Source organism: Haematobia irritans, chromosome 2, assembly GCF_050003625.1.
Source record: "Haematobia irritans isolate KBUSLIRL chromosome 2, ASM5000362v1, whole genome shotgun sequence".
NCBI lineage: Eukaryota > Metazoa > Arthropoda > Insecta > Diptera > Muscidae > Haematobia > Haematobia irritans.
The window spans coordinates 68,546,938-68,573,053 of NC_134398.1; the positions used below are offsets into that span (position 1 = coordinate 68,546,938).

The window sequence follows — 26,116 nt, forward strand, 5'->3', positions numbered from 1 at the left end:
TTTTTTTAGTTGGAATCGTGTTGTTATGGTATACGGAGAGATTGTTAAAAAATAATTTAGTTAAATAATATAATAAATAACAAATAAAATATATAAAATATTTGTTGTTTTAAATTAGTGAGAAAAATTTTCGTGTTTTGAAAATTATTAAACATAAATAACAAAAAATAAGTCTATCAATGTTCGTGATGGTGTACAAAGAGAGAAAACACCAACAGAATAACAACCCCTTCATTCAACAGGTAACATTCAGGACGCTAACCTTTTGTGAAAAAATTGGTTTATGATTTTTTATATTAGTAGGCATTGAAATTGTAAAAGGAGGACAAGATCGTTAGGGAGCAACTTACTAAAATTGAAAGGTACAAGAACACCCAGAAAAAAGTGACCCCTTCTTTAAGTTAAAATGAACTCATTGTGAAGAAAGTTGAACTTCGTACAGCGCCAGAGGCATTTTTACCTGCTTACCGTCGTTTTGAAATACAATTTTATGTATTTATATAAGCAATTCTAGTAATTTTGTCCACCTTTTACAATTTCAATACCTACAAATTTAAACAAAAAAATCCTAAACCAATTTTTTCACAAAAGGTTAGCGTCACTGAATATTACATGATAATGGAAGATTCCAAAATGAAGTCGAATGAATGGGTTGTTATACTGCTGGTGTTTTCTTTTTTTATAAACCAATTTTCAAAAAAACGAACATTTTTCTCACTAATTTAAAATAACAAATATTTTATATATTTTATTTGTTTTTTATTATATTAATTTACTATATTATTTTTAACAATCTCTCAGTATACCATAACAACGCGATTCCAACTAAAAAACAACCCACGCGCAAACACATCGATTACATCGATGACAGGTATCGATTACATGTAGATAAAAGAAATGTAGGAAATTTTCCTATATTCTAATAAGTGTGTTTCCTTAAGTTTTGAAAGGATTGAATACTTCTTAGTACGAATGAACTAAAATATTTTTCTATGCCAAGTGTTATTCGTATGTATGATAAGCTTTCTACAATAAAGGAAGTCAGAATTATAATTTTATAAGAAATCTTACTAATTGTGAGGAAACTTGGTTTTAGTTCGGTTTTTGTTTATTTTTACGAATGCTTTGTTATCAGTGAATAAAATTTTCTTTTTCAGTAGTAAATTCTTATACCCAGCGAAGAAAACAGTATTAGTAAAATGCCATGCCTTATTCTAGTTAATGAACTATTCCTAACTGCTTTCAGTTTAGGATTTTTTTTTACTGAAACAAGTAAATTTTATTATTTCACACAAAAATTTAACTGAATGGAAATAAAATGGCTAAAATATTTCAGCATAAGCCGGCTATCAATGTAAAACCTTTTTTCGGAAGGTTCAAGTGTGGTTTATTGTTGGGTTTAATGAACTGCCTGAATTTATTCTGATAATTGGTTGATAGTTTTGCTGCAAGTAGAGGATGCTGATGAGGAATGTGGTAATTCCGAAACGTGCGTCCATCCAACCATCTTGCAGTCTATAATAAATTTGACAAACATTCTTTTCCTCTGTTGGTTAAGCTACACTTGTAGTTTAGTCAATGTATGGTTTTAAGATGAAATCAAAAAAACAACAACAATGATTAAAGAACAAAAACCAACAATAACAAAACAAAACGAATCCACACATAGAAGAGTTTCCAATAGGTTTTGGGCCTTTCGCTATGGAGTATTTAAGGACATCTTTTGCGAAATTCAACGGGGACAACTACCATTTGTGAAAATTTAAGTTGGGGTTGATCATGCGCAAGGGAGGTTTATGGGAAGTCGTAAATAATCCTGTTCCAAATGCCCCAGACGCAGCTTGGAAGAAAAAGAATGAGGAAGCCACAGTCATCATAGGATTATCAGTGGAAGATAATCAGTTAATGCTTATAAAGAAAGCCGGAAGTGCTAATGAATCCTGGAGAATATTGCGGTCACATCATGAACAGGACACGCTAGGAAGTAGCGTACGCATCATGAGACAAATTTGTAATATGAAATATTCAGTGGACGGTAATATCAATGACCATATAATGGAAATGAAACTTCTGTTTGAGAAATTGGAAGCCGCTGGTGAAAAGTTTTCAGAGAGATGGCTCGTAGCGATGCTGCTGAGCAGCTTACCACCATCTTTCGATACACTCGCAACGGCTTTAGAAGTTCGGAAAAGGGAAGTGCTTACTGTGAAAGTCGTGGAAACATGTTTGATTGAAGAATGCATGAAAAGTGAGGAAAACATATCATCTAATTCAATATTCAAGATTGCAGAACGCGAAGGAGAACATCGTATAAAACGTTGCCATTTTTGTAAGGCCAAAGGACATCTTAAAAAGAATTGCTGGAAGTTCAAGAAAACCGAGAATAACAGTAGCAATGCAGCCAACGTAAAGGAAGTAAAGCCATCAGAAGGTAATTATTGTTTTTCAAGTGGAAGTGGTGCTTCATCGTGGGTGATAGATTCTGGCGCAACTTGCCACATCAGTTCCCAACGTTCGTTCTTTTCGTCGATGGATGCAAATATTCGCGAACTTGTTACCGTCGCAAATGGTGAGTCAATTTATTCTGAAGGCAAAGGAACTTGCAGTATTGGAACTGTGAATTCTAAGGGTGATAGTTTTAATGTAAATATACACGATGTGCTCTTCATACCGTCTTTCCAAGGAAATTTATTGTCCGTGGACAAAATGTTAAAAAATGGATTGCAGATAGTATTTGAAAATTCTAGTGCAAGCATCACGGCAAAAGACGGAAATGAAGTAGGTTTTGCAGAAATAGTGTCAGGTCTTTTTCACTTGCGTCAAAAACAAAAAGCTCTGACTGTTTCATGTGACAAGAGCAATTGCCACCATTATTGGCATAAGATTTTCGTCATAGAGATATCGAAGCGCTTAAGATAATGCAGAACCAAGATTGTGGTATAAGGAAAGTTCGTGATGTCTGCGTCTCATGCAAAATGTCAAAGAAGCCATTTAATAAGAAGTCTCAGAAAATCTCACATCGAGTTTTGGATTTGATTCATACGGACGTTTGTGGGCCTATGCAGACAACAACCCCGGGCGGGAAAAGATATTTCATAACATTTATCGACGATTTCAGCAGATTCACTTATGTCTATTTATTGAAAAATAAAAACGAGGCTTCTGAAAAGATTAAATGTTTTGTAGAACTAATGTATAACAAATTTTCAAGATATCCCTCAATAATTAGATCGGATAATGGAGGGGAGTATACTATCAAGAATGTCAAAAAATACTTGGAAGACAAAGGAAATGAATGTCAGTACACTGTTCCATATTGCCCCCAGCAAAACGACAAGGGTTATGATGAAAATTCTAATGGATATCGATTTGTGAAAATCAAGAGTCGAAGAGTGACGATAAGTAGAGATGCAAAATTCTTGACCGAATATAAGACTCCCGAGATCAATAATAATAACAATTCGGAAATACCATTAGAGATTTTTGCAAGCAACAAGAATGGCAACAATTCTGGTGTAAGCGATGAAATATGTAGTGATTACGAGGACGCCGTATCTGGCGAAGAAATAGACTCCGAGTGCTTGCAAGTTAACACCGATATGTCGTTTGATGAAAATCCAACGGAAGTCGTCGGAAGAAGGTCCGATACCATATTAAAGTCGACGACGACTTGATTGAACCAAAATCATACAAATACACTTTAGCATCCCCACAACGTGAACAATGGATAAGTGCTATGAAGGAAGAAATGACATCTCTATAGAAATTAGAAACTTGGGAGTTGGTTCCACCTCCTGAAAATGTCAACATAGTCAGTTGCAAATGGACGTAAAAAATAAATAGAAATGCCAAGGGAAGATCCCAAAGATTTAAAGCTCGACTTGTGGCTCGCGGATTTTCCCAAAAGTACGGGGTAGATTATGATGAAGTGTTTGCCCCTGTCATCAAACAATCAACCTTGCGGATTCTTTTATCTATCGCAAGTGCAAAGAAAATGTCAGCAGTTCACTTTAATTTCAAATCTGCATTTCTTAATGGCGACCTAAATGAAACCATTTATATGGAGCAACCAGCAGGATTTGCAGAAGGTAAAAGTAATCTGGTATGCAGATTGAAAAAGAGTATATATGGTCTCAAGCATGCTGCGCACGTTTGGAATTCAACCTTGCACAATGTCCTGTGTAACGGAGGATTCAAACAATCTAGTGAAGATCCTTGCCTTTATACAAAATGTACCAACGAGGGAAGGATCATATATATTCTTGTATACGTCGATGACATTTTGGCAGTCTTTTCCCTGCGAGCATCCTTTTGAGGTCTGAGAACAAGAAAAAGTCGCTGGCGGCCAGATCTGGAGAATACGGTGGGTGGGGAAGCAATTCGAAGCCCAATTCATGAATTTTTGCCATCGTTCTCAATGACTTGTGGCACGGTGCGTTGTCTTGGTGGAAAAACACTTTTGTCTTCTTCATATGAGGCCGTTTTGCCGCGATTTCGACCTTCAAAAGCTCCAATAACGCCATATAATAGTCACTGTTGATGGTTTTTCCCTTCTCAAGATAATCGATAAAAATTATTTCATGCGCATCCCAAAAACAGAGACCATTACTTTGCAAGCGGACTTTTTAGTCTTTCCACGCTTTGGAGACGATTCACCGGTCGCTGTCCACTCAGCCGACTGTCGATTGGACTCAGGAGTGTAGTGATGGAGCCATGTTTCATCCATTGTCACATATCGACGGAAAAACTCGGGTGTATTAGGAGTTAACAGCTGCAAACACCGCTCAGAATCATCAACACGTTGTTTTTGGTCAAATGTGAGCTCGCGCGGTAGCCATTTTGCACAGAGCTTCTGCATATCCAAATATTGATGTATGATATGACCAACACGTTCCTTTGATATCTATAAGGCCTCTGCTATCTCGATCAACTTCATTTTACGGTCATTCAAAATCATTTAGTGGATTTTTTTGATGTTTTCGTCGGCAACCACCTCTTTCGGGCGTCTACTGCGTTCACCATGCTCCGTGTTCATTTCACCACGCTAGAATTTTGCATACCAACCAATTATTGTTGATTTCCCTGGGGCAGAGTCCGGAAACTCATTATCAAGCCAAGTTTTTGCTTCCACCGTATTTTTTCCCTTCAGAAAACAGTATTTTATCAAAACACGAAATTCCTTTTTTTCACAACGTCAAATTTTGACACGAATCATTTGAATGTTGGTACTATATAAAAATAATATGCATATAATACTAGCGACGCCATCTATGTGTCAGACCGGGGACTTATCAGCCAACCTGTTAAAGAACCACGTCACAAATAAAAATATTGAATGCCTTTACTGTCCAACGGATTCGATGCTGACCGATATAATGACGAAACCTCTACATACACCACAGTTTGTGAAATTTCGAAAATCAATTGGCGTTGAACTCGATTGAGGTATATTCACATAATAGGCATTGGTTTTCTATTCTAGTATATTGTCAATTATAGAAAATATTTTTCATGGTCTGAGCAGAACTTGTGTACCGTTGTCTGATACAAGCTGCTCTGGATTTCCAAATTGTGCACAGTACTCATTCATCATTTTTATCGTTGCAAATGAAGTTGTTGTTGTTGTCTCATAAATCGCAGGCTATTTTGAGAATGAATCAATAACAAAGATAATATTTACCTTTCACAGGACCAGCGTAGTCAATATGGATTCTCTCAAGTGGGCGTGTCGTTAATGGTCATGAGAAAACATTGGTCTTCACTTTTTTTTTTTGCTGCACGTTGATAATTTTGGCATTTTCGGACGTGGTCTTCGATTTGTTTGTCGATATTGGGCCAGTAGACGTAACATCGAGCTATTGACTTACCCCGTTCTGCAGATAGATGTCCTCTGTGAAGTTTTGTCTGTGAAGTTTTGTCTGAATTTTTCTGGTACTACTATGCGGTTGTTGTATAAGATGCATCCATCTAGAGTTCATAGTGATTCTTTCCGATTGTAGTATTGTATAATTGAATCATCTACATTTTTACTGAGGCCATCCATTGTTTAGGAAATTGTTGACAGTCTGGAAAACTTTGTCGTTTTTAGTTGCGTTGACTACTGTTTTGAAAGTGAGTGGAAGTGTCGAAACTGTCTCGTCGACGTCTCGGCGTATATCTTCCTCGAGTGCTACTGAAGCAATGACGAAATCATCAGCTGGCTTTTCATGATCGCTAATGAGTCTGGATAATACGTTTATATTTGGATAAACGTATTATCCATAAACGTATATAATAAACGTATGTAATATTAAAGCCCAGCACTGTAAACGGTTGGCTGTGTAGATTGGTATTCTTTTTTTCGATCCAAGTATTGTCGGTGTGCAAGGTGAATTTTCTACCGAACAGCATTCTGTGAAATCTTTGTACATCGAATATGAGAGCGAGACCCTCCTTCTCTATTTGACTGTAATTGCGTTCAGCGGGAGTGAGTGCTCTGGATACATTGTGTATCGCCTTCATTCCTCCGCCAGGAAACATATGGTAGATGACATCTCCAACCCCGTGTGATTATGCGTCTGCTGCTACGTGTTAGAATTTTCTTAAAGTCATCTAAAGATTTTTGACATTCTGAAGTCCATATAAAATTATTATCCTTTTTTAACAAGTCGTCAAGAGGTTTGCATAAGGTGTGCATGTTGTTTACAAACTCGCTGTAGTGATTGATTGAACCTAGAAGAGATCTAGCTTCTGCAACAATTTTTGGAATTTTCAGATTTTGAATGGCGCTAATTTTGCATGGATCAGGTCGTATGCCGTCTTTATTGGTAACCTGTCCCAGGTATTTTATTTCTTTTTGAAAAAAATACATTTTTCAAATTTTAGTTTGAAGTTTAAGTTGGTTTTATGTTCAGCGATAGACTTACTTGCCAAGATGATGTCATCAATGTACGTTTTGGTACCCTCTATGCCTGAACATAACTCATCCATAATTCTTTGGAATGCTTCGGGAGCAGATTTTATACCAGGTGTTAGTCGGTTAAACTTGTACAATCCCTTGTGGATATTTATGGTGAGTAATTATTTGCTGCTGTCGTCTACCTATACTTGTAAATATACATCAGATGAGTCCAGGTGACTAAATATTACTCTGTTGTGGCAGTCTGAAAGAATTTCCTCTGAAGTGGGTTTTGGATACTAGTTAGATTCTACCATGGAATTGAGTCCTGTAGAATAGTCTGCGCAGATGCGAATTTTTCCATTGCGTTTGCTAACTACAATTGAAGCTGCGTATCTTGACGAATTTACGGGTGTAATAATTCCTGCACTTTCCAGTCTTTGAAGTTCAGCTTCGATCTCTGTCCTAGCTGCATATGGAACAGGTCTTTTGGGAATGAATACTTCCTTGGCGTTTGGCAGCATCTGAATGTTGACTTTGGTTTTTGTTCCTAAACCCAATGAGTTGTTATCAAACACTTTTTCGTACTTACGTTTCAGAGTTGCGATATCGTCATCGAATTTTATTTGGTGACACCAAGATGTTATCGTTTTGTCCCAAAGATCGACTGGATTAGTCGATTCCCATGATGTTTTGTTTTTCGACATCTGTAATGTAAGAATTTAAGAATTTTGTGACGTCATCGATTGTTACGCTGCAATTGAACTTTGATACTATCCTTTGTTGTGTAAGCTTTGGGCTTACTAATGCTTTCCCATGTGGAAGTTGATATGATGGATATGTCCGAAGCGGTATCGATTTATAGACGAATATGCTTGTTGTTCATTAGCACTGTTGTGTATTTACGAAGCTTTTGAAATTCAACATTTCTTGTATTGAAAACTGCATTTGTGTTGACGTTTTCTTTTGTTTCTTAAATTCCTGCTTCTTACCCTCTTCCAAGTTTGAAGGTTTTGGTGATTTGCCTAATTTTGCGCAGACACAATAGTTGTCTTTGTGTCTCAGCTGGTTGCACTTGTTGCATTTGTGTTTTTGAAATGGGCAAAATTTTACGTAGTGCAAATCCGCACACAGAACCAGCATGGTGTTTTGGGCAATTTGTGTTGTTTTGGACCTTGGGTAGATTTGTTGACAGAACAGACTGTTTTTGATTGATGTTCAATGAAACTGTTGTCGAATTTCAGGTCTAAAATACGCTGAGTCTCATCTACGAGTTTGTCCAAATTCTTTTCATTGTTCTCGTCGAGCAATTTTAGCAAACGAATTCGTATTTCATTATCTCTGGCCGACTTCAAACCCAGAAAGATGATTACAAATTTAAACTGATGGATGGTTAACTCACTCATTTTAAACAATCCACATTAGAGATTCACTTTGCTAGCGTATTCGCTGAAATCTTCCCCATCTGTGTTTGCTAATTGCAAACACTTGTAGCGTTGTACGGCTTGAGTTTCAGCTTTTCCGAAGAGCTTCTTCAGTTTTTCCACAGTGCCCTTAAGTGTCATTTCTTCTAGTTTTGTGGCAGAACATAATTTGCGAATCTTTCGTGCACTTTGCACTTTGGCATATTCCTCCATAAAAGAGCTACTTTGTCATCGTCGTCCAATGCGCTTGCATCTTTTTCGAAGACATAAACAAATCTATTGTACCACGTTGAGCCGGACCACTTTCCGGCTCGTATTCAAAATTGGTCATGGAATGCGCTAAAGATTCCATCAGGCTGCTTTGGATGGATGGACCTTGTCTTGGGTTGTTCTGGAGTTGGACTTTGCGACTGATTGAGCAAAGCCATTTGTTCGAGCAATTGCGTCTGTTGAGCCGTCGCCTTTTGTGGTAATTTCACAACTATTTCGCTAGGCATGTTCACTCTTGAATACTGGCGTCGTCGCCACTTTTGCTGCCTTTTGAATATGTGAATAAAATACTATGCTTTCGATTTATAAAACTAATTATTTATTTAGTATAACTTTTGTGTGTCCGCCCTATGGGAAATTGGTGCAAATTGCCACTAACGGACCTATCGCAGTACCTGGTACCTGTGCTCCAGTTAGTTGCAATTTTTAAATAGTCGTAATTTATTTATTTCCGTATTCGCTAATATTTATATATCAAGCATTTTCACATTTAGTTAATTAAAATTATCAGAATAACCTCTTCGCAGCAAAAACTCTCATTACCCGGTAATCTTGTAGGTAAGCCTATTTAAAAATTAATAACCACTTATTAATTGGCATCGCTTCGGATTACATTTACATACGCATGTCCTAGAAGGAAAGTACTTCTCCCCAGGCATACTTTCGGCCATAAAATAAGTAGTGCATTTAAAGCATATAATCACCTAATATGTAATGACTTATTCGTAGATACACAAAGCTTGCAAAATAGCCACTTATTGTCTCAGGCAACCAAATCTCGAAAATATTGATTTCTATCGCCGATTACAATGGATCACAATATGGCGAGTGATGCTGTTATAGAAGAACTACTTGAATAGAAACGAATATTGTATAAATATACAAAAAATCTAATAAATAATCTAAATAAGATGCAAATTAATTTCACACTTAAAATAGAAATAAATGTAGGTTGTTTAAGGGAGTTGGATTCGTGAATTACGTTATAATATATCCAATAGCCAATTCACATAAGGTTCAAAATCTACTAAAAGTGGATTTTAAGTCTCTTTTTTATAAGGCAAATGGCATTTGAAATTTAGTTTAAGCGCATTTTGGAAGTGTAATGTGAATGAGGTATAAGAAAGCATTTATTTAAAACATAATACGACAATGTCATTAAACACAATTATTATGAAATATTTGTGATAAAAATTTCTTAACGGAACAATTGTCAGAATTACCGTTACATTACATATTCTTTTTGATTTTTTATGTAAGTGCTCGATTATGTGAATAATTATACCTAATGGAACCATCATTTATTCTATTTTATTAATTCGTTAACTACAACTGCATAAAATTTGAGAATAACAATTCGAAAATTACCGAGAAGTATTTATTTTTGTCATTACAAGTTAGTCATTATAACTCGCCGCAATGTAATACAACGTGTAATGACAGCTTTACTCCTGGTAATGTCAATTGTAATGAGATGTGGTTACCTAGTTTTTGCTGGGATTGTTCGACATATTTAAAAAAAAATTCATTTCGGGTTCGATTGCGATTCCCAAATTGAAACAGATTTCTAAGAGTTTGTCCGAGGCTTGTTCCTGTCTATGTGGTGCTCCTGCTAAATTGTCCCAGGACGTGTCCTCTGGGATGAGTTCAAGACGCGTCCTAAAATGTAAATTTACCCCCTCAACCCATTTCCCGTAGGGCGCTTATTATGCTTCTAGAACAATGAATGATGAAATTCAATTACATAAGTATGTGTGCACTATCTGTCAATAGAGCTACCAGATTGTAATAAATATTATATAAGATGTTATGCAAGATGGGGGTACCCAACAGTTGCAAGTAGAGGATGCTGATGAGGAATGTGGTAATTCCGACACGGCGTCCATCCGACAATTTTACAGTCTATAGGGCTTTGTCCAAATAAATTTTTCAAATACACCTTACTTCTGTTGGTTAAGCTACACTCGTAGTTTAGTCAACGCAAGGTTTTAAGCTGAAAGTAAAACAACAAAAATGATTGAACCAACAATAAAAAAACAAAAGAAATGAAAATATACTTTTTAAAACCCGTCAATTAATTTGTTTAGCAAGCGTTGTTTCAACGTTACTTCCAACGCTGTTGCAACGCTCAATATTTATAACCATCAAGAATTTCTAACTGGGATAATACAGTACGAAATACGACGAAGAAAAAATTTCGGTTTCCTCCTTATTTTTGTTTACATCACCAATTCGAATTTCAACGATTCCTGAAATCATTCACACGCTGAAATTAACTTTCCATCCCACCTTTTGTCCATTATTTTTAAGATTCATCATCAGAACATAACGAAAACGACATTGTAGAATGTAACATATTATATCTATCATTAAAATTGGAATGGAAGAAATGAAAACGAAAAGCAACACAAATTATTTTGTTTTTATATAGACCCAAAACTAAATGCCTTTGTTTTGCCTCTACAAAAGCTATAATTCCTGTTAAATATAAATATTGTAATAATTTTTCGCTCGTTTGAGGTGTCCACACTGGCGCTGCATAGTTTACCACTGGCCGGCCAATTGTCTTATATGTAGCCAACAAGGTTTCTTTGACCGAAATGCTGCCGGCGAGCGACCTGAGAACCTTGTTTCTATTGCGGAGCTTATCACAAATTGCTGTGGCATGGGCAGACGATTTAAAGAGGCTGTCGAATGTGACCGCGGGAATCTTGGGGTAATTTGAGGTCGGAATTATTTCGGAATTATTGATGCCATGATTGTACAATCTCGACGCCGTCAGGAGGGGTGGAATAGAGGACAAGTAGAGGTTAAACAGTGCCGGCGTATCACCCCACTTTGGGGAACTCCCTGTTTCAGTCTACGAGGTCTTCACTTCTTGTCCCTAAATTCCACATACGACTGGCGCCCGCACAGATAATCTTGAACCCAACGTTTGGTTCCTGCCTGTAGGGACGTATTCTCGATGTCCTCGAAGAGTCTGGCATGGTTGACTGTATCGAATGCCTTCGATAGGACAAGCGCCACGAGATCCGCCCTATGACACGGCTAGGGAGCCACCGTGGTACAATGGCTAGCATGCCCGCCTTGCATACACAAGGTCGTGGGTTCGATTCCTGCTTCGACCGAACACCAAAAAGTTTTTCAGCGGTGAATTATCCCACCTCAGTAATGCTGGTGATATTTCTGAGGGTTTCAAACTTCTCTAAGTGGTTTCACTGCAATGTGGAACGCCGTTCGGACTCGGCTATAAAAAGGTGGTCCCTTGTCATTGAGCTTAACATAGAATCGGGCAGCTCTCAGTGATAAGAGAGAAGTTCACCAATGTGGTATCACAATGGAGTGAATAGTCTAAGTGAGCCTGATACATCGGGCTGCCACCTAACCTAACCATGAATGTATGCTGAAATGGCATGCAAAGCCGTGGTCGTATTGTGTACTTGGCGGAATCTATGTTGATGATTAGCAGCTGGGAAATTCTCCACAAGGCTGGGGAGCAGTAGTGCCTCAAGTGTCATGGCTACTGGCAAGAGAGGGGATATCGGTCTGTGCGATTCACCTTTATCGAGTCTTTGCCGGGTTTCAGCAGTGTAATCACCCTACCCATTTTCCAAACATGGGGCATAACGAGTGATTCCAAGGACAAATTGAGGAGTCTGGTCAAATACTCAACTCCCAGTGTTGCCAGATGCTTCAGCATTACCATTGAGATTCCGTCGGGCCCCAGGGGCTTAGATGGTTTCGCGCTGTTGATTACATTTGTAACTTCGGTTGTGGTAAATTGTGGTGTATTATCGGATCGGAGACCACGAATGCGACGAGTGGCTCTCCTTTTCGCTCTATCACTCTCGGGATGCTCGACAAACAGTCGCACAGTGGGGCAAAATCGCACAAAATGGAGATTAATTAAACTGCTTATCCGATTTTAAAAATTCTTTCACTATTATAATGCTACGTTATCACTGTGTGAGTGACATAGGCTACACATCTTTTGGAAAAGTGGGCGGTGCCACTCCCACTATTAAAAATAGCTCTAGCGGCCATAGTAACGGGCCGACTGTCATGAAACTTTCCCAATGTTGTACTGTTAATCTGGTAATAATCCTTGGCTATACATGTTCTGCTAATAGGCCGTGGCTATACTTGGTTATGATTGGGCGTGGCACCGCCCATTCAAACTTGGAACGGATATATCTCATGAACTATCAGGGGTATGAATATGAGATTTGGTATATATGTTGATCGTACAGTATGGGTTACATCCAAGGTGAAATAGGGCGGTGCCACGCCCCCTTTTAAAAATGTCCTGGCTCAGTCGAATTTTTTGTTTTTTTTTTTTGGAAAAAATGAATACAATTTTCACATAGTAATTTATTTATTTGTATTATAATAACGTTTACGAAAGGGGTATTGTTGTATCATATGTGTAACTAAATTCGGGACCCAAAGCAGATATTAAATTTGGTTTAAAAATACAAGCCATTTTTCCTACATATCTACAAAGTAGGAAAAAAGTTTATACATATGTTTTTATATTTATATCGTTTTATATTATAAGACATGTGTTTCTGATCTGCTATTTTAAAATATATGCCCAAAGTCATCAAACTCGAATGCATTGTCCTCCATATAATCATCGTCGTCATCTGTTTCATGATTTGTGCCTTCTGGTGCCACGTTCGTCAAACTGAAGGCGAAACAAGTAGATCTATCACAAATTTTGGAAGTTGGTGGATTTTTTCTTTTTTGGCAATTTTGATTTACCAGATAGGATTGGATCTTAACTAAGTAGGAACCTATTTAATATGTCTCGATGGCAATCCTCTCGACTACATTTGCGAGAAAAATGTTCTCTGTTGTTCTTAAAATCTTTGTTTCGGACAACCCAGGAACCCAATTACAAGTTTTACATCATGCGAAAATGTCAGGCGTGTTGACGTTTTCGCATTTCAATACACAACACATAACGCACAATAACAAATACTCTTATCATTGTAACACATAGTTGCTAACGATATTTAAAAACAACAGTTATAACAAAGAATACGAAGAAAAAGCTAAGAAAAGACAAAAACTCGTGTTTTTTGCCTGAGTGACTATTTTCACAGTTAATTTAATAAAAAAAATTCGCGCAAAAACGCGCAACATTTTATTACTTAATATGAAAGCCTATGAATTGTAGTTTATTAAAACATTAATATTCTAACGCCAAGTGACCCCATTCATGTTTAAATATCCAAGAATATTTTGAAAATAGCCAAAATTCAGACACATTTTAAAATATTTTTTCAAAATATTTATACACATTTTTTGTTTACACAATTTTTGTAGAACAACGCAAAAATACCAGAGGTTGAAGATTCCATAGTGAAAATATTACTTTTGGCTTGGTAAATACTATATATTAGGCTCCGAAATATATCGAATTTCAAAGAACACTACTTTGCGCGAATAGCTAAAAAATTGTTTAACTTTAACATAATGCAGCTTGACAAATAAACAACATATGACATTGAAATTTTCAGTAGTGATGTAGAATTTTATATACTTTAATCGGATCCTAAGTATTTTTCAAAGAACAAAAATGTAATTTTTCAATTAATCTCCATTTTTTGCGATCTTGCCCCTCTGTGAGTCGGTTGAAAATTCTGGCGCTTCTCTTCGGATCAGTCACGTCGCCAAAGGTGACTGCGATCCCATCATCCCTTGTGTTGGGGTTCGAGAGGACTCTCACTGTTGATCACAACTTACCTGTGCCTAAGATACATTGCTTAAGGTGCTCTAACCAAGATTTCCGCTTGTGCTCGTCGACTATCTTACTAATCTCTAGTTTCAGTTCCCTGATTCTAGGATCACCTTGCTGACGGCGTCAGACGACCCACTGCTGCTGTCGTTGGCGCAGCATCCTGCCACGTAGTCAGTATAACTATACTACCGCAGCGATGTTAGGCCAGAGCAGTTCCCCATTCCAAGCACCGGTTACACGGAACCGAACGGTGGTGGATCTGGTTTCGGCAGACCGAACAGTACCATGGTCCGGGGTTTTCCTCTATCCCAGCTCGGACCAAAAGTAAACGGAGATGGCTCCCCGGGATACACCCCCTCTCAAGGCAAAAATACGGACGTAAAAACACGTATACTGATGTGGCAGCCGCTGGCCAATCCATCCATCGGGACAATTCGGTACAAAGAACTTAATTCCAGTCATCAACGATCCAACTTTTGGGGGCCTAACTACACATTTTCTATTTAAAAAAGATTACCAAAAGTGAAAATATGCATTCGGATTTGCTCCCCACTGTATATATTATATTTTTTTAGTATATTTGTCAAAATATTCTTATTTAACCCTTTGACGACGAAGAATTAACTGATCCATAAAAGTAAATTTTTCTTGCGAATTCAACTATTTACTAAGTAAGGTGTCGTCAAAATGTTAAAAAAATATATATTTCCTTTTACGAGAAATGTCTTAGGGCATTCGTCTTCACAGGTAATTATATAGTCAGAAAAAAATTTAAAATTCTTTATATAATTCACTACAAAATACATCATGAGCTTTGTTAGCATTTGTAAAATACAACCAGTAGAAAAAAATACGCGACTTAGCAAGTATTCATTACCATGCGTGCTTGGGTTTGAGCACTTTGTGTAAGCTTGCCCTTAAACCAAAATTTATTGTTAAGCAAGTTTTTAATAAGTAATAATAGTAATGAGTATCCATACATTCCCCACATTGTTTTAATTGATCATTTTTCTCGCCCTAGATGATGAATGGGACACATATGTCCCATCAGTGTCGGTACCTTTTTTGAAAAACTATGTAGCCGAATTAGTCCATTTAAACCGTTACCGATAGAGGATGAATTCATACGCATTATACCAGAAATACAGGCACCTCATGCAACCAATACTTGAAATATAAAAAATTATTTAGTGAAAAAATTCCAGATTTTTGATTTTTATAACTGTGTCACACAAAGCACGCACAAATACTCCAATTTAAATTCACAACTTCATAGGTACATGCGTTCTGCGTCGATAGAATCTATTTTCTTTGAAAATTGATTGGATAAGACTTTACCACGCCCACCTCTCTATTTTTTGAAAACACGTTAACATATACACTATACATATACATACATGGCATATACACTAAACACAAATACGGTTGTGGGATATTTCAAATGAGATGCGACCTACATTTTAAAATTCTCGAACTTTCTAGCAATCCATTTTCTATCCGGTCCACTTCAAATTCGGAATGTGATATATTCATCCTCTAGGCCCAAACATATAGTTGTCCATTACTAGATATAGACGTCCCGTTGTTAAACATATCACGAGTGTAAACTGAAGTCTGTACAACTTTAGTACATCTTGTATACGTATTAACAGGTTGGCTGATAAGTCCCCGGTCTAACAAAGAAAAACACATCTTTTTTGTCAAAATTCGTTTTTATTATTCAACATAGTTCCCTTCAAGAGCGATACAACGATTATAACGACCTTCCAATTTTTTGATACCATTTTGGTAGTACTCCTTCGGTTTTGCCTCAAAATAGGCCTCAGTTTCGGCGATCACCTCTTCATTGCAGCCAAATTTTTTCCCTGCGAGCATCCTTTTGAGGTCTGAGAACAAGAAAAAGTCGCTGGGGGCCAAATCTGGGGAATACGGTGGGTGGGGAAGCAATTCGAAGCCCAATTCATGAATTTTTGCCATCGTTCTCAATGAATTGTGGCACGGTGCGTTGTCTTGGTGGAACAACACTTTTTTCTTCTTCATATGGGGCCGTTTTGGCGCGATTTCGACCTGTTGATGGTTTTTCCCTTCTCAAGATAATCGATAAAAATTATTCCATGCGCATCCCAAAAAATAGAGGCCATTACTTTGCCAGCGGACTTTTGAGTCTTTCCACGCTTCGGAGACGATTCACCGGTCGCTGTCCACTCAGCCGACTGTCGATTGGACTCAGGAGTGTAGTGATGGAGCCATGTTTCATCCATTGTCACATATCGACGGAAAAACTCGGGTGTATTACGAGTTAACAGCTGCAAACACCGCTCAGAATCATTAACACGTTGTTGTTTTTGGTCAAATGTGAGCCCGCGCGGCACCCATTTTGCACAGAGCTTCCGCATATCCAAATATTGATGAATGATATGACCAGCACGTTCCTTTGATATCTTTAAGGCCTCTGCTATCTCGATCAACTTCATTTTACGGTCATTCAAAATCATTTTGTGGATTTTTTTGATGTTTTCTTCGGTAACCACCTCTTTCGGGCATCCACTGCGTTCACCGTCCTCCGTGCTCATTTCACCACGCTTGAATTTTGCATACCAATCAATTATTGTTGATTTCCCTGGGGCAGAGTCCGGAAACTCATTATCAAGCCAAGTTTTTGCTTCCACCGTATTTTTTCCCTTCAGAAAACAGTATTTTATCAAAACACGAAATTCCTTTTTTTTCCATTTTGTTTTCACAATAACAAAAGTTGCTTCACAACTTTCTCACAAACTAATTGACTTACAGACGTCAAAATTTGACACGAATCATTTGAAGTTTGGTACTATATAAAAATAATATGTATTTAATAATAGTGACGCCACCTATGTGTCAGACCGGGGACTTATCAGCCAACCGTTAAGCTAGTTAATTTTAATTTTACCTAACGAAACATATTATGCACATACGTGGATTGTCCGATAAGTACTTAGCCTGCAAAGTAATAAAGAAAGGGAGACTGATTCTCCGGTAATTGGAAGAATACATGCGATATGGATACAGTTCGAATATAGGTTTTTACAGCGGATGGACGAATTCTCTATCCGCAGGCAGGGGAAGCACAGCAAATATCGGACCACCCACATAAATCAATTTTGCACAATTGGTTCCATATATGTATGACATTTTCTAACAAAGTTTTTCTATTTCAGTATGGACGAGTGTGAACACCTTTGCAATCGACTTGCCATAATGGGTGAAGGACAATTTAGATGTTTAGGGTACGTTCCTGAACTTAAACAATTATATGGTGCTGGATTCACCATCAGCATTAAGCTTCGTACTAACGACGCTTCAGACAATGATGTTCAAAATGTCACCAATAGATTAAAGCAAATATTTCCGCATTGCACATTGCGGGAGAATCATGCTGGTATCTTAACTTATTTCATCAAATCGTTTGAAGTTATTGTCTGGTCAGATGTGTTTTCAAAATGTGTCCAATTTCAAAAGAATGCTTCAGACATTGTAGAAGAATATTCTGTTAATGAAACAACATTAGAAGATATATTCCTTAAGTACGATGCGAAACAGGAAAGCAGAACCAACGGAGTAAATAATGGTAACACAATAGAATTGGACATTTAAGAAAAGACGAATCTCATTCATAGTCATTCAAAACTTACACATGAAGACATATTTATTTCATTATATTACATTAAAGTGCTTTATACACACTTATGATGATATCCACTAATAGCAAAAACATTATATATAAGTATAATTATAAAACTACAGACGTATCGACAAAAACATACCATATAAACTGTAGGTGAGTGTCATCGATATGTGTTTCGCTTATCGTTGATTTATTTCCAACGAGTGGGGCATAATGTTCTCGGATACGACCATAATTGTATATTTACATTCAAATTTGTATAATATAATGAACATTAAATCTACAATAACAAAAATATCATTAAATAATAAAAATAAATATGGTTAAGTCTGTATAGCGTTATTGTAGGTTATTGATTACGAACTATTATAAGTACATTGAATTGATCCATATTTCATAAATTATTTATTCCATATTCATTTATGTATAAAATTTTGGCAAACAAAAGTTCTTTCTTTTGCAGCAGATTTTATTATTATAGCAGTTTTTATGAACTGTCTGTGAGGTTGTCTCGATGAATCCATGAATCATTTCTCCATTTTAGAATTAAAAGTTCGTATCTCAACCTACTATTTTTTAATAATAATTTTTTTTTAAAGAAAAATGTGTTTCATTTATACAATAATTTAACACAAAATTCATAAGGTAAAGATTAGATTGAATGGTTGTATTTTCAAAAAATATTTCCTATAAACATTAAGAATAATGAAAATTATGATTTTGTGACAATGAAATCTAGAAAATAATATCAAGAAGAATGGTAAATTAATCAGTTTTGGTATCGATTTGAATTAAATTTTTTAACTTACTCCAGTTACAAATATTATTGATTTTTACTTGATAACACTAGTTTACAAAATAAATTTTTTTATGTACATTTGATGAGATGAAAATGGTTTTCGAATTCAGCAGATCAAAATACATAAGAAAAGTAACCTCTCATCAAATGTACATTTTCAGTGTAACTTGGTGTAATTAATTGATCGATTAATTCCTTTTTCTTGGTTTAATTAAAAGCTCAGCAGAAAAACAATGTTAGAGAAAGATGGAAAATTGGTTGACCCTAGAGGTGTACGCGTGACACGAAATTATCGTGAATCAAGAGAAAATTAGAGACACGTGACTTCAGTCGCATCATTTTAGTGACGCTCACGACTTCAATTACGCTCTTGCTTTGAATCAAACTCCCAATCTGAATTACCCTCACGAAATTTCTCAAACTAACGCTTTTAATTATGCTTTCGCAATTCTTCACAGTCAATATTTTAGCCATGCTCACGTTTTTGATTGCATTGGATTTTACAATAAAGGTGGTTATTAAGTTCGAGTTTAGCCGCTAAATACGCCATTTTTTCACGATTACTTTTCTCTAATAGTCCATTTTTAAGAATATAAACTTCATCAAAATTTGCTTTGAACAATTCCCCATCAAGTTATAATAAAATTTGCATCAAAGAAAACTAATTGTATACCTTTTTCTTTGTTTTTTTTTTTGGTTTTAGCGGCTAATCTCGAACTTAGTACCCACCTTAAAGGTGGGTATTAAGTTCGAGTTTATCCGCTAAACTCGTCATTTTTTTCACGATTACTTTTCTTTAAAGGTGGGTATTAAGTTCGAGTTTAGCCGCTAAAAACTTCATTTTTTCACGATTACTTTTCTTTAATAATCCATTTTAAGGAATACAAACTTTGTGAAAATTTGCTTTGGGCTTTTCCCCATCAAGTTATAATAAAATTTGCAACAAATATGTATAATTTCATGCATTTTTCTTACTGATTTAGTTTTCACATTAGCGATTTTAGCAGCTAAACTCGAACTTAATACTCACCTTAATAATCCATTTTAAGCAGTAAAAACTTTGTTAAAATTTGCTTTGGGCTATTCCCCATCAAGTTATAATAAAATTTGCAACTTGCTTTTTTTTAATAAAATTTGCATTACAATTTAATACTGTTTTACTGATTTAATTTCGGTTTTAGCGGCTAAACTCGAACTTAATACCCACCTTTAGGATTAAAGTGTGCGAGAGTAATGCGCTTTGCAGACTATAAGTTTATCCGGACGACAGTGGTCGTGTCGAACATATCCCACATATTGGCCACATTATAAGTTAAATCCGAAGGCATAATCGATACTGCTGCATGTTTATGGTTTATAAAACATTGTCGTATCGATTGGACGCACTGTAAGATTCTTTACAAACACAGACATTCCGTCCGGAAAAACGTATAGTCTGTAAGACGCATGAAAGAGGGAGAAAATTTTGAATAACGTGAAAATTATTTTCAATAAAAAATATTGTGTTGTTTTCGGTTAAAATTGACTATGAGAAATTAATATTATCCATGAAATTAATTTTAAGTGTAAAAAAGTTAACCTTTTTTCTAACTGTTCTTAGTACGTTGTTTATTATTCAACCGTCGAACTGAACGGACGTGTTTTCTAATAGCGGAGTATTTCATCGTAATAAGTACTTATTACGAATTTCACGTGTGGTGGAAATAATAAACCACCATGCAGCGAAATTTAAAGTCATCGACTGGGTTGCTAACTTCAGGGCCCAGTGGACGGGTAACGACTGAAGTTATAAATTTGGGCAGCGACCAAGAGTCAGGCCCAATTAGTCGACCTGTAGACGGGTCGACTGGCGGTGACACTTTGGCAAGTCGAACCTTTTCTAAGGTGACAACATCAAAAGGAGGTAATCCCTCTCGAAAGAGATTCAAGGAACGAAGAAATGCTTTGTTTATGCTAAAGAAATTAGGATCAGTCGACCCAAGCACGTTGTCGGCTAAGCAAAGCGATTCCTTAAAATGGGCTCAAGGAATTCTTGAAGCTGGAAAAAGGGAACGATCACCGGATGAGCTGCCATCCTCTAAATGGGATCAAAGATCGTTTGCCTCAGTTGCAAAAGACATCCTTGTGATGACTATTATTAATAAAGGACGGTATGATTCCAAAGCAAAAATGGGGGAAATTGAGAACGCGATGTCTGGTGTCTACTCAGAGGTGCGAAAAAAGTTTCCCGGACCACGTCCTCGACGGCAAGATGCTGGATGGTATCAAGGACGATATAAGTTAATAGCTTTTGTGGACCAGAGGTCTATGGATTGCTTTAAAGCTGCATTGATGCTAATTGGTGAAGTTTGGGAAGGAGTTGCTTTGGAGTTAGTCGATAAAAAAGACATACCGGCTAAACCTAGAGCACATGCATGGATACCGGCAAACCCTCCTGATCCTGAGTCAATACTAGAGAGACTAAAAGAATGTAACCCCGATCTGCCAACCGCCGATTGGAAGGTTTGTCGTTTAGATGAGGTGGATGGACCAAGACGACATGCGGTGTTTATATTAAACATAGAGTCGCTGCCACATCTACTCCAGACCCAAGGACGAGTAAGTTATGGCTTTCATAATATCCATATGAAGGTATACAAAAGCGATCAGCCAAAGGATTCCGAAACGGACAAGCCTCCGGTAGAGTCAGCAGTGAAAAATTCTCCTAGCGAAGCCGAAGGAGACATAAAACCTGCAGACTATGGCGAAAATCGTATGGGGGAAGTTTCTACAGGCTCAAACCTCACCAAAGCTGAACCGCGGATTGTTGCGAGAGTCACCGAGATCTGTGAGGAGGAAGCCCTTGATGACTCAATTGAAGCGGCTGATGTGAAGGTGGTTGAAAATTTGGATGTTCCAACGGTTCCTCCAGATAAATCATCACCATTGTAAGGCCGCTTGTGCTGCCTTAAAAGTTCTCCTGATGAAAGGAGACATAGATATAGTTCTTATTCAAGAACCATACATATATAAGAACAAGATCTGTGAATTAAGCACTCCGGGTTTCAAACTTTTGCATAATACCGGTAACGATATAAATCGAGCATGTATAATTGCTAAAAACGAACTAAACTTGTTTCTGCTTCCTTCATTGAGCAATGCAGACACTATCGTAGCCAGTCTAGAGATATCCAAATGGAAATATTGGGTATCTTCGGTCTACATGGGACATGATAGGGAGATGCCACCCTGTGCCGTTAAGACCTTAGTTGAGGAGTCACTAAAAACAAAGACAAAACTCATTATGGGATGCGATGCAAATGCACATCATAGTATTTGGGGATGTAGTGATACTAATGCAAGGGGAGAGTCGCTAATAGAGTTTATTTTGCGGACCTGATGGAATTACTCCAGCGGAATTACAAGCGAAATCCCCTGGTTGACGGTGATATATAAACGATGTATAAACTTAGCATATATTCCAGAAAAGTGGAGGGAAACAAAAGACGTCTTCATACCTAAAGCAGGAAAAGCCTCTCACTCGAGTGCGAAGGATTTCCGACCAATCAGCTTATCATCATTCCTACTTAAGACCCTGGAGAGGATGATAGACATGTATCTTAGAACTAGCGTGGATTCAAGTTTGCTCTCGAAACGACAGCATGCATACTCGAAGGGCAGGTCTACTAAGACCGCATTGCATGAACTAGTCAGCTTTATTGAAAGCTCATTATCTGTCAAAGAATGCACAATCGTGGCGTTTCTAGACATCGAAGGGGCGTTCAATAATGTCCATCCGAGCTCGATATTAAATGGACTGACAACTCTGAATGTTGATCCAGGTATACTTCGGCTGTTAGACGAACTTCTAATAAAGATACGTATTTCAACCACACTAGGGCAAACAAACATACAAAGGTATGTGAACAGAGGCACTCCCCAAGGAGGAGTTCTATCACCTCTTCTTTGGAATGTTGCTATAAACAACCTTCTGGTTTCCCTAGAAAAAGAAAGGATAAAAGTGGTGGCATACGCAGATGATGTAGCGCTAACAGTCAGGGGAAAATTCCCATCCACAATCAGAGATATTATACAGAGTGCTCTCCGGATGACTGAGAAATGGGCGAAAGATAATGGTCTTGGTGTAAATCCAGCAAAGACAGAACTAGTCATGTACTGATCGCAAAACTCCCACGATTAGGCCCATTTCCTTAGGGGGTACTGAAATTCCCTTTGGTGATTGGCGTTATTTTGGACAGGAAGCTGCATTTTAGGCTTAATATTGAAGAGAGGGCGAGAAAAGCCACGGTAGCTCGTGCAATAAGGCAATAGGGAAAAAGTGGGGACTAAAACCAAAAACTGTGCATTGGCTATACACGGCAGTAGTTACACCTATAATGCTATATGGTGTTGTAGTCTGGTGGCCGGCACTTCAGAAACCGACTTGTTTAGATAAAGTTCAGCGTATGGCGTGCTTATGTATCTCAGGCGCATTTAGTAAGACAGGAACAGACTCCCTTAATGTCATGCTACATCTATTGCCTTTAGACATTTTGGCCCAACAGTCAGCTGCAACAACGGCTGTGCGGTTGCGCGAGCTATCGCTGTTGTCGGAAAAAATGTACGGTCATACTTCGGTCCTCAAAGTAATGCCAGATGTGCCTAACGTAGTGGATTACACCCTGGCAAAACCACTTTTCGACAAAAAGTTTGAAACTCTAATTCCCAACAGTGAGGCGTGGTGTACACAGACCCCGGGGAATAAAAGATATATAGATTTCTATACTGATGGCTCCAAAATGTATGGTTCAAGAACCATACATATATAAGAACAAGATCTGTGAATTAAGCACTCCGGGTTTCAAACTTTTGCATAATACCGGTAACGATATAAATCGAGCATGTATAATTGCTAAAAACGAACTAAACTTGTTTCTGCTTCCTTCATTGAGCAATGCAGACACTATCGTAGCCAGTCTAGAGATATCCAAATGGAAATATTGGGTATCTTCGGTCTACATGGGACATGATAGGGAGATGCCACCCTGTGCCGTTAAGACCTTAGTTGAGGAGTCACTAAAAACAAAGACAAAACTCATTATGGGATGCGATGCAAATGCACATCATAGTATTTGGGGATGTAGTGATACTAATGCAAGGGGAGAGTCGCTAATAGAGTTTATTTTGCGGACCTGATGGAATTACTCCAGCGGAATTACAAGCGAAATCCCCTGGTTGACGGTGATATATAAACGATGTATAAACTTAGCATATATTCCAGAAAAGTGGAGGGAAACAAAAGACGTCTTCATACCTAAAGCAGGAAAAGCCTCTCACTCGAGTGCGAAGGATTTCCGACCAATCAGCTTATCATCATTCCTACTTAAGACCCTGGAGAGGATGATAGACATGTATCTTAGAACTAGCGTGGATTCAAGTTTGCTCTCGAAACGACAGCATGCATACTCGAAGGGCAGGTCTACTAAGACCGCATTGCATGAACTAGTCAGCTTTATTGAAAGCTCATTATCTGTCAAAGAATGCACAATCGTGGCGTTTCTAGACATCGAAGGGGCGTTCAATAATGTCCATCCGAGCTCGATATTAAATGGACTGACAACTCTGAATGTTGATCCAGGTATACTTCGGCTGTTAGACGAACTTCTAATAAAGATACGTATTTCAACCACACTAGGGCAAACAAACATACAAAGGTATGTGAACAGAGGCACTCCCCAAGGAGGAGTTCTATCACCTCTTCTTTGGAATGTTGCTATAAACAACCTTCTGGTTTCCCTAGAAAAAGAAAGGATAAAAGTGGTGGCATACGCAGATGATGTAGCGCTAACAGTCAGGGGAAAATTCCCATCCACAATCAGAGATATTATACAGAGAGCTCTCCGGATGACTGAGAAATGGGCGAAAGATAATGGTCTTGGTGTAAATCCAGCAAAGACAGAACTAGTCATGTACTGATCGCAAAACTCCCACGATTAGGCCCATTTCCTTAGGGGGTACTGAAATTCCCTTTGGTGATTGGCGTTATTTTGGACAGGAAGCTGCATTTTAGGCTTAATATTGAAGAGAGGGCGAGAAAAGCCACGGTAGCTCGTGCAATAAGGCAATAGGGAAAAAGTGGGGACTAAAACCAAAAACTGTGCATTGGCTATACACGGCAGTAGTTACACCTATAATGCTATATGGTGTTGTAGTCTGGTGGCCGGCACTTCAGAAACCGACTTGTTTAGATAAAGTTCAGCGTATGGCGTGCTTATGTATCTCAGGCGCATTTAGTAAGACAGGAACAGACTCCCTTAATGTCATGCTACATCTATTGCCTTTAGACATTTTGGCCCAACAGTCAGCTGCAACAACGGCTGTGCGGTTGCGCGAGCTATCGCTGTTGTCGGAAAAAATGTACGGTCATACTTCGGTCCTCAAAGTAATGCCAGATGTGCCTAACGTAGTGGATTACACCCTGGCAAAACCACTTTTCGACAAAAAGTTTGAAACTCTAATTCCCAACAGTGAGGCGTGGTGTACACAGACCCCGGGGAATAAAAGATATATAGATTTCTATACTGATGGCTCCAAATTGAATGGACAAGTGGGCTTCGGAGTATATTCTAAAGATCTGGAAATTCGAATAGAATATAAGGCAACTGGCCGGTCAGTGGTAAACTATGCAGCGCCAGTGTGGACACCGCAGACCAGTGATACGCAGTGGAATAACATACAAACCTGCCAGTACGCTGCTCTTAGAACTGCGACTGGGTGTCTCCGCAGCACACCCCTGGATCACCTTTATTTGGAGACAAAGATCATCCCTGTGCGAAGACACAACTACATGTTGTCAAAGCAGTATCTCCTGGGTTGTTATCGCAGTAATCATCCAAACCACCATCTTATGGATACACAACCACCACCCAGGAACGTAAGGGTTGATATACATAATCTAGAGCGCGAGATCCAGCGCTATAAAAGAGAGCCTCTAGATCAAGCAGCGTACCAGGCAGGTTTGAACAGGATTCATGAGGATACTGTAGCTGAAGCGGTGAGAAGCTACAAGGTTAATCCTGTTCTTGGAGTCCGACCACCGCCCATAGCACCGGAGGAAAGAGACCTCCCACGGCAGACTAGGGTAGTTTTAGCCCAATTAAGATCAGGCAAGTGCAGCCGCCTCAATTCCTACTTATCGGTGATTGATAGCAGCGTAGCTGACGTTTGTCCAATTTGCAACCAAGGGCCACACGACACGCGTCATCTTTTCTCTTGCCCAGCCAAACCAACCCGACTTACCACCAGATCACTCTGGACACACCCCATCTTAGTCGCAGAGTTCCTTGATCTGCCAACAAGC

General features: G+C 38.0%; 1 protein-coding gene across 2 annotated transcripts in view; it reads left to right on the forward strand.

The window, feature by feature from the left end:
- Eato (Engulfment ABC Transporter in the ovary) overlaps window positions 1-26,116 on the forward strand; it is a 96,801-nt gene that overhangs the window by 55,119 nt on the left and 15,566 nt on the right. Inside the window, exon 21 of one of the 2 annotated variants that reach the window (XM_075295172.1) lies at window positions 17,512-18,312. The exons of the other annotated variant lie outside the window; for it this stretch is intronic. Within the exon in view, the coding sequence (XP_075151287.1) occupies window positions 17,512-17,947 (436 nt within the window). The 3' untranslated portion in view covers window positions 17,948-18,312. Of the gene's footprint in view, window positions 1-17,511; window positions 18,313-26,116 lie in introns of those variants that run through there. 2 annotated transcript variants of the gene reach the window in all.